Raw genomic sequence first — 10208 nt, 5'->3', positions numbered from 1 at the left:
CACCCAGTGAGCTTCATGGCTATGTGGGGATTCGAACCCTGGTCTCCCAAGTCATAGTCCAACACCTTAACCACTGCACCACACTGGCTCTCCTACCTGTCTCAATAGGCTTGCTTAAACAAAAATATCTTAAGCAAGTGCCAAAAAGACTAAAGTTACGGCACCTGTCTGATGCCAATCAGCAGGGAGTTCACCCTCCGTCCTCTACCAGAACCCCAAGGGAAATTTCTCTTTCGGCCCTTCTTCACATCCCTTGGTCAGTTCCCCACCCTACATTTAAGGCACATTCAAGGCACATTTAAAGGACGTGAATCCCCGCCCCCGACCTGGGAACTGTAGTTTTCCCCTCACAGCTCTACAAATTCCCAGCCCCGTTAAGAAACTTCAGTTCCCAGGATTCTTTGGGGGGAACTCATGAACTTTAAATGTGTGCATAGTATGGATCTCCTTAAGCCTCATTTTTATACTATTAGTGACTTTGGGATTTATTTAAATACAGGCCATTGTTTATAAACCCATAAGTCTGTTATTCTAACCCCAGTTCCCTAGGAACGTGAGCCCCACTGGATTCAACAAGACTGATGTCCAAAGAGACATGGTTATGCTTGCGCTGCAACTTATCAGTGATGTATTCATCCACTGAATCCCCACGTACGTAAACCTACATTTCTGACAAAAACTTCGCTCTTAAATTAATTATTCAATGTAAAAGAAACAATCACGTTTCTCTACAGCATTTGAGTTTAGGTATACTGCCCCTACATGTGGAGGATCCACTCCTCTGGGAGCTCAGAGTTCCCCCGCTGGAGGGAGCTGATCAGAAAGTTCACAAGACTTAACACGGGAGATCACAGAAGAAAATGAGAAAAACAGGCCAGAGCCTTCCCTGACAGCTGCCTTCTGCTTTCATGGGGGAGGGGGGATTCAGAGCCCTCCAGGAGAGGCTGCAGCACCATCCGCATACAATGATTTAGGTGGGTCTGCTCTCTGGGTTCCCCCCAACTAAGGTCTACTAGGAGTAAACCCACTGAAATTAATGGACCTCGGCTAGTTTTGGCTATGAACTTAAATGGGTCTACTCTGTGTAGGACTAGCATACAACCCCCTAAGCATCCCTTTCTCTGCCCCAGGAAGCAGGGCCTCCCCCTGGCCCGCTCTCCATCTCCCCCCCACCCCCCACCCCGCACCCCCCACCCCGCTAGATCTTAAATTGAGCGATGAATGTTAGAAAGTATTTCCTGGCTTGGCCTCTCCGCTGGGGTATCAGGTCGGTGGAACTCGAAGGGTTAATAGGCCAAGCTGGACGGTGGTCCTTAGGCTTCGTGACACTTCAGGTTCCCAATCGAGAGCGGCAATAGGGAAGGGCTAGATTTTATTACATCCATCTGCGGTCGGTAAAATGAGTACCCGGCATATGCTGAGGGGTAAATAAAGGCTGGGGAAGGAACTGGCAATCCCACCCCATATATATGGTCTGCCTAGTAAACGTCGCAAGACGTCACCCTGAGAGTCGGAAACGAGTGACTCGCACTACAAGTGCGGGGACACCTTTACCTTTTTAATGTATTTGTATGTCTATTTTGTACATCGCCCAGAGTGGCTGGATAACCAGCCAGATGGGTGACTAATAAATTCAATTAATAATAATAAATAAGGGCGCAGCTGCAAAAAATAGCGGCAGCCGAAGGGGAAGGGACAAAGTGGCATGGAAGCAATGAAAGAGGCTTGATCCTGCCTGCCCAGAACAGCCTTCGCATGAGGGCGGGAAGTGCATGCTACATGTTGTACCCCTCTCTCTCTATGGTCATCACACCTCCCTATTCGGCCTGGTCAGTTTCCTTCGGAAGGAGCTGAAAGGAACAAAGAAGCAAAGGTGCTGAAAGAGGGGGGTGGGATAAACCTCCCGGCTCCCCGCTACTAAGAACCGGAGGGCTTCTCGATGCAACCCAACCGAATCTCATGCAAAGCAGAGACACAACTCCATGGCTGGTTTTCCTGCAGCCTGCAGATTTTGGGGGGGGGGGGCTGTCCTGGTGCAGAGGAAGCAGCCTTGCATGGGGGGGGGTGGCAGGGTGGGAACAGCGGTTGCACTTTCGGGTGCTCGCCAGTTTGGATGGCTTCCAAAGAGGGTCAGATGCATTCCTGGGGGATTGGCAGACACGGGTGAGGGAAAGGGATAGGAACCCTCTCAGGCTGAGAAGGAGGTAAGGTTGGTTTGCGGGGAGTGAGTTCCATTTTGAAGGGAGGAGAAGCAGCAGTCAGACGGGGAGGCACATCCTTTTTTAAGAAAAATCAATTTTAAAGAAGGATGATTTTGAGTATACAATTGAGCAGTGAGATGGAAAGGCCAGGAGTGACTGAGGATCCCCCCCCCGAGTGGGGTGGGGAGATACAGGCTACCAAGTAAAGGGCAATGAAGGCGAGAAAGGAGGTTTGCTGATTCTGGAAGGGAAAGGAGGATGCAGGAGGGATGCTCTTCTTGTCCATCAAATGGCAATTTAGTTGGGTCAGCTGCGATCACGTAGTCAACTCAAACTAGAGGGCTGGTGGAGTTTAGGTGGGCCTGTATAGTATTCAGCAGCAGTTAAGTTGTCCTTAATTTTAATCATGCAGAGTCTTCTTCCTAAATATTAAGTTTCATATTAATATTTCCTATGTTGTTTTTCTAGATAATTGTTTATGTATATTTTACCTCATTTCTCCCTGTACCAAGATACATTCATGTGCAACGTGCTGTTGATTTCTCTCTGACTGTTCTCATATCTTTCATAAGCTGAAATGCAGTAATTGGTGTTCTGACTGATTTAAAATAAAGCTGTCTAAAAATATTTTAGCCTCTCAGGCCCTGTTGGGTCACCACCCTTTCGCCCACTGGGGCAATTTAAGAACCTCTTATTCAATTTTGACATGAGGGGATTGGCTAAATAGGGCTGCGTGCTAATTTGGTAATAATTGGGTGACATTTTCTCCCTTTGCAGGCTGTGAAATGGCATCAGAGTGACATTCTGGATCCTCCCCCCATTACCCAGGAGAGGAAACAGCCGCCATGCAGCCAGCTCAGGTAGGGGAACATCATCGGGGAGACAAGTTGGGGACAGCCAGAGTGGGTCTGTCCTTGTTCCAGGGGGACTAGTTGCAGGTGGCCTTGTCTCTTACCCTTGTGCTTCTGGGGATCCTTCTGTGGATGTCGATTCCACTGACTTTTTCCCATGAACCTTTGAACTTTACACTACGTAAGAAGAGCCCTGCTGGATCAGGCCCAACACCCATCTAGTCCAGCCCAGACACAGTGGCCAACCAGAGTCTTCTGGGAAGAACCTGAGCACAACAGCACTCTTCCAGTGATTCCCAGTAACTGGTATTCACTGGTATACTGCCTCTGACAGTGGAGGTACTACATGGCCCTCATGGCTAATAGAAGTTGATGGCCTTCGCCTCCATGACTTTGTCTAATCCTCTTTTAAAGGCAATTCCAGTGATTAAGTCTGCGCTGTGTGAAGAAGTGCTTCCCTTTGTGTGTCCAGAAGCTGCCAACATGTAGCTTTATCGGACGGCCTCGACTATAGCATCAGAAAGGGAGAAGAATGTGTCTCCGTCCAGTTTCTCCACACCATACATTATTGTATTCATCTCTGTAATATCCAAGCTGAGAGAAGAACTGCAAATTCTGTCTTTCATAATATTATCCACTAGTTTTCTCAAAAGGAATGTTAAGCTAACCATCCTCTTAATTAACTGCATGCTGTTTGAATCCTCTTTTCAAAAAATCATTTTATATTGGCCACTTAACAGTCATTAGATATGGAAGGCAATGTCAAGGACAAAATATATATGTTTGTTAGAAGATCAGCAAGTTCACAATGGAGTTCTTAATGTGCTTTCCCCTCACGTAAATGCCATCTCAACTTGGTGTTTTGTGAAAAGTCCCAACTTTTATGAGTGGGGAACAGATGGTTGCCACTCCTTGCCTGTGAGGATCTATGAGGAAGGTGTTTGTTTTCATCTTCCAGGGGCCGGTGACCTTCGAGGAGGTGGCCATATATTTCACGGAGGAGGAATGGGTCCTGCTGGATCCAGGCCAGAGAGCTCTTTACGAGGAGGTGATGGTGGAGATTCATGAGATGATCACCTCTTTGGGTAAGGATCCCCTTTAGATCACTGGAAGGGTTTTGATGGACTTACCCTGGACATAAGAGTGTAAGAAGAGCAGGATCAGGCCAAAGGCCCATCTAGTCAAGGGTTCTCCTTTCTCAGGGGCCAACCAGATGCCTCTATGAAGTCCACAATCAGGACATGAGTGCAACAGCACCCTCCCCACTTGTGATCCGCATACTGCCCCGGATACTGGTGGTAACACAGCCATCATGGCCAATGGGTGCATCTGCTATGAGTTATCTATCTCATCTCTTATCTTCTGACCAGACAGGTCTCTTTTCTTGGGAGTGGGTGGGTGGGACTCCATGTTTTATTCAGAGGACGCTGTACTAAGCTGGAGAGGTCCAGGAGCAGCAGGCGAGGAGTGCTAGGTTCAGGCTGTGTAGGGCACCTGAATGGCTCTGGAGGCTTCCCCACAAACCCTGACTGCCCCATTGCTTTGCTCCTCCCCCTATTCCTCAAGGCAGGCAGCAGCAAGACCAGCACTGGGAGGCCAGGGGCATAGTGCAGCTCCTCCCAGCCGCCCACCCCTGGATGGGCCAATGGACTGGCTCTGTTTAAGGCAAGTTCCTCTGTTTCACAAAGGACATCTGAGTTTGAAAGCTAACCCCATCTCCCAGCTGGAGGGAGGTGGAGGAGAAGAACTTTTAGTCCGTGGCTTTTCAGGAGAGGAGAGATCAGCAGGTAGATGCTCAGATGTGTGATGGGACCCCTCTGTCTCTGGGCATTCTGGCTAAATTGGCACAAATCAAGACTGTTCAACTTGAGGTGCCCCCCACCTTGTGCAGGGGTCTCACACCCTCCAACCCCAGGGCTCACTTGAAACACCTGAAAATTACTGAAGCCCACCAGTTTCAGACAGAGGGAAGCAAAATATGGCATAATCAGATGGCAGTTATTATTTCCTACTGATGCCTGGTCCATCTTTGCAAATTGCTTTATGGTTTACAACAGGGTTTACCTTGTGTCAAGAAGTTCCATAGCTCATCTTTCCCATGCTAAGTACAGACCTTTGTCTGGAGACTTTGCAACTCAGTCTCCCCTTTTGAGGCAGAATTTGCTGGTCCAGGAGCTATAGGGAGAGAAGGCTTTTTTCATATACGTTTTCCCCTTCCCACCCCCACATACTTCTCAACGTATTTCTACCCATCTTGTGTCATTTCATCTCTCATTCTCTTTACATGCTCCATCGGTACCTCATCTGCTGCCCCCATCCCAGCCAGATTCCTTCATCCCTCCTGCCTGGTCCTTTTACATTCACTTGTTCCTTCTATAAGAACGTTCCTGTCTTCTTCCTTTCCATTCCTCTGTTTTTTTTGTTCATGTACAGTAAACATGAACCTTTTGTCTCGCCTTCGAATTTCCTTCTGTCGGGAATGCTTTGATTTGGATTCCTGCATTGCGCAGGGGGTTGGACTTGATGGCCTAACAGGCCCCTTCCAACTCTACTGTTCTATGATTCAACAACTCTTTGGGCCTTTTCCACTAAAAGGAGGGAGACCTTCCTCCCTTTCTCACCACCCCTGAACTTTTCTGTATCCTGGCCCCTTTTACTCGGAGTGCAAGGAGTTGCTCGGGCTTGTCAAAAAAGCTAGGAGGCACTGGGCTGGCTGTGGATCTGAGGCATTAAGGTCTGCTTGTGAGATCCAGCCCACTGTCAGAGAAATCCAGACCTGACAGGATTTGGGTACTCTTGGGTGTTTGGCATCTTGTCATCCCATTGACACCTTTCAAGAGGAAATATCTCAGATCTGCCGTGTCCTAAATGAGCTGGTATGGAAGTAGAAGTCTGGAGGGGTCTCCTGTCTGCTGTTTGGGATTTTATTTAATGATTTCTGTTAAGGGTGATGGATAGACCACTTAAGTCACAAAACTCTCTAAGCACTTTGCATAATAAAATGATAGATTCAAATGACTGAAACTATGTCTAATACACCTTGGTGGGGTGATTCATCCTAAAAGGCAGTTATGTTTTTAAAAAATAAAATAGAAAATCAGCTAATTCTTTAATTACCTTGCTGCACACAGTTTGGAAATGACTGCTAAGAATCTTCCCATCTAACCAGTCTTCCATCTTCTGTGATTAAAGCAGGTCTTGTTGATAATACACCTTGCTTAGGTTGTCTCTCCTCTCACTCTTTCCAAGGAGCATTAAAAAAAACCCTAAATGTCCTTGTTATTTGAAAGTATTCGTATTCTCTCCAAGAAGAAATTGAGTTTTATTTGATGCACAAATGTTTATTTTCCTCCTTGGTGCTTGTAGGGAATTGGGTCGCACCACCTACAGAAAGTTAGTTCCCTCAGCCTCACTTTGTATATACACTACTTAAGATATTTGTATTTTTTTAAAAAAATATTTCAGGGTCTATGGAACATCCTCCTACAATAACAGAGTTGCTCAGTGAGATCCTTTTCCATTTCCACCATTCCCACAGAATTCCTTTAAAGCCTCCTTAAATGTGCTTGATCAGTTTGTAGAGTCTCAGGAGATAACGTTCCTGACACTTGTTTCTAAGTGCCTTTTCCCTTAGGGTCAAATTCCGTAAATCTCCAACTCAGGCAAATTTGCCAACAACCTGGTCAGACTACTAGGGACAATCTTCTGTTGACCCCAAATTTCCTAAAGTTGATTTTCTGGCTGACAGTTTGGAAATGAAATGGAAATGGACTGCCTTCAAGTCAATCCCAACTTATGGCGACCCTGTGAATAGGGTTTTCATGGTAAGCGGTATCCAGAGGCAATACTGAATTTACCATTGCTTCCCTCTGAGGCTGAGAGGCAGTGACTGACCCCAGGTCACCCAGTGAGCTTCATGGCTGTATGGGGATTTGAACCCTGGTCTCCCAGATTGTAGTTCAACACCTTAACCACTACACCAAACTGACAGTTTAGCTAATCTTAAAAATCTACTTGTGTCATACAGGGGAGAAACCTCATAAATGCTTGGAGTGTGGAAAGAGCTTCAGTCGGAGTAGCGCCCTTACTTTGCATCAAAGAATTCATACAGGGGAGAAACCTCATAAATGCTTGGAGTGTGGAAAGATGTTCAGCCAGAGTAGCGCCCTTACTTTGCATCAAAGAACTCATACAGGGGAGAAACCTCATAAATGCTTGGAGTGTGGAAAGAGCTTCAGTCGGAGTAGCGCCCTTACTTTGCATCAAAGAACTCATACAGGGGAGAAACCTTTTAAATGCTTGGAGTGTGGAAAGAGCTTTACTCAGCATTACCACCTTACGTTGCATCAAAGAACTCATACAGGGGAGAAACCTTATAAATGCTTTGAGTGTGGAAAGAGTTTCAGTTGGAGTGGCGCCCTTATTGTGCATCGAAGAAGTCATACAGGGGACAAGCCTCATAAATGCTTGGAGTGTGGAAAGTGCTTCAGTGAGCTTTGCCAACTTACTAGCCATAAAAGAACTCATACAGGGGAGAAACCTTACAAGTGCTTGGAGTGTGGAAAGAGCTTCCATCAGAGTGGCACCCTTACCTTGCATCAAGGAACTCATACAGGGGAGAAACCTTACAAGTGCTTGGAGTGTGGAAAGAGCTTTCATCAGAGGGGGAACCTTTCTTCACATCAGAGAACTCATACAGGGGACAAACCTTATCAATGCTTCGAGTGTGGAAAGAGCTTCAGTCAGAGGGGGAACCTTTCTTCGCATCAAAGAACTCATACAGGGGACAAACCTTATAAATGCTTGGAGTGTGGAAAGAGCTTCAGTCAGCTTTGCAAACTTACTGCACATCGAAGAACTCATACAGGTGAGAAACCTTATAAATGCTTGGAGTGTGGAAAGAGATTCAGTTGGAGTAGCACCCTTACTGTGCATCGAAGAACTCATACAGGTGAGAAACCTTATAAATGCTTGGAGTGTGGAAAGAGCTTCCGTCAGTTTTGCCAACTCACTTCACATCAAAGAACTCATACAGGGGAGAAACCTTATAAATGCTTGGAGTGTGGAAAGAGCTTGAGTTGCAGTAGGTCCCTTACTTCGCATCAAAGAACTCATACAGGGGACAAACCTTATAAATGCTTGGAGTGTGGAAAGAGCTTCAGTCGAAGTAGCAGCCTTGCTAGACATCAAAGAACTCACACGGGGGACAAACCTTATAAATGCTTGGAGTGTGGAAAGAGATTCAGTTGGAGTAGCACCCTTACTGTGCATCGAAGAAATCATACAGGGGACAAACCTTATAAATGCCTGGAGTGTGGAAAGAGATTCAGCTGGAGTGGCGCCCTTACTGTGCATCAAAGAAATCATACAGGGGACAAACCTCATAAATGCTTGGTGTGTGGAAAGAGCTTCAGTCAGCTTTGCCAACTTACTATTCATAAAAGAATTCATACAGGGGAGAAACCTTACAAGTGCTTGGAGTGTGGAAAGAGCTTCCGTCAGAGTGGCACCCTTTCTTCGCATGAAAGAACTCATACAGCGGACAAACCTCATAAATGCTTGAAGTGTGGAAAGAGCTTCAATCAGAAATGCCGTCTTACTATACATCAAAGAACTCATACAGGGGTCGAACCTTATAAATGTTTGCATGGTGGCCCCTAAAATGATGGAAAACTGTTTCTATAGGTGTTTGTCCCATGGCCTGTCATTTACCAATACAGAATTTAATATTTATTTAGAACAAATGCAGTGAAAGAAAAGGGCAATTTGGAATAAAGCCAGGGTTTCTATGGGGATCAAAGATATGGATCCATGCAGTGTTTTAACTCACTACTATTAATTGTTTATTTCTTTATAGCATTTGTTCAGCCAAAAAGGCTCCCACGGTGGCTTACATTAAATCAATTAAAGTCAGACAGTCCCTGTTCACAGGCTTACACTAAAAAAATGACACAGGGAAAGGGACAGGAAGGGGGAGGGAATCAAACTTGGACCCCAATTCTAAAATAGTAGTTTTTGTGATGTTCTTTTTTCTTTCTCACAATAGGTTTTTACTACTTTCCCCCTGAAATTTATTTTTGATTCAACTCCAGGTATTTCTACTAGAGTTTTGGTTGTTCTGGGGCCTTTGCAGCCCAGCGTGTCTTTTTTCTTCCAGTTCAGAAGAGGGGAGATTTCCTGCTTTGAATCAGTCCCTTCTTCAGTTTTGAGGGTGTTTGTGGTCATTCTCCTGTAAGTCAGTCTTTTGGGGCTGGAGCTGTCACTCATAAACAAATTAACAGGTTTTGTTTTTCTAGGGTTTATATACATTATTGTCCTGATTTTCACTTCTTCGCAGATGAGGTTTATATTTCTCAGTTTTCTTTTTTCCAACCTTTCCCCTTCATCTCTGTGCTTCTGGATCCTATCCATGGGACTCCTTTGAATCACTGCAAGGATATTTAGAGTGAATGCCTACATAGCTGTAACATAGAAAAGTTTCAAGTGGTTTGGACTGATGAAACAGGGTGAGTGAAAGTAGAGTTGCATAATAAAGTTATTACCAGCTTTGCATGTTGTAATTATTGTTTGTAATAGCCAAGGTGCACGTTGTTCTTCTGAGTAGAATTAAGTTTACATATCCATATTGCATTTTTGTTTGCTGGGTAATACTTATTTGCATATTGTGGTCCTTATATCTCCCTTTCCCAAGATTCATTCATGTGTTGTGAATTCCTCTGTAATGTTATCATGCTCCTCTGTTCATAAACTGAAATGCATTTACTGGTATTCTGCTGATGTATTTAAAGTATATTGTTGAGCGTCTCCCCAATCTCCGAGCGGTGAGATTTCCGGGGTCCCTGCGCTCATCCAGGATTTGGTTTCCTTTGGGAAGAAGGGCAGTGGAGACTGCGGTGTCTTTATGAAATATGGTTTATTTATTTACACACATTCCAACCTGAGCTTAGGATGGAGGGGTTCAAGGCATCAGCAGTCCAATATCCAGCTTTTCCATCTGGGTTGCAGGAGGCATCCTAAAGCCATGGTGCAGAGGGATAGCCTCTCTGCCTGCCTCCAGCCCCAGCCATTCTCTAGAAAACTAAAAAACACAAGCCTCTCCTAGGTTTCAAGAGGGGGGGGGAAGGCTTCTCCTGAAGAGTCTCAATAACAAAAGGAT

General features: G+C 45.5%; 1 protein-coding gene across 2 annotated transcripts; it reads left to right on the top strand.

Annotated features, from left to right (window-relative positions):
- Positions 1–1802: 1802 nt before the first annotated feature.
- LOC133381380 (zinc finger protein 420-like) lies at positions 1803–9931 on the top strand. 2 transcript variants are annotated; one of them, XM_061620442.1, is made up of 4 exons: positions 1803–1873; positions 2979–3061; positions 4011–4137; positions 7080–9931. In XM_061620442.1, the coding sequence occupies exons 2-4, from the start codon at positions 3047–3049 to the stop codon at positions 8711–8713; spliced, it is 1776 nt and encodes a 591-aa protein (XP_061476426.1). In that variant the 5' UTR covers positions 1803–1873; positions 2979–3046; the 3' UTR covers positions 8714–9931. The 2 variants fall into 2 exon arrangements, with proteins under 2 accessions (XP_061476426.1, XP_061476427.1); XM_061620443.1 differs by lacking the exon at positions 1803–1873 and adding an exon at positions 2118–2204.
- The last annotated feature ends 277 nt before the right edge of the window (positions 9932–10208 follow it).

The sequence above is a fragment of the Rhineura floridana genome, chromosome 3 (genome assembly GCF_030035675.1).
Source record: "Rhineura floridana isolate rRhiFlo1 chromosome 3, rRhiFlo1.hap2, whole genome shotgun sequence".
Classification (NCBI taxonomy): Eukaryota; Metazoa; Chordata; class Lepidosauria; order Squamata; family Rhineuridae; genus Rhineura; species Rhineura floridana.
Note: the sequence above shows the minus strand (reverse complement) of the source record. Positions and strands in the feature narration are given on the sequence as shown.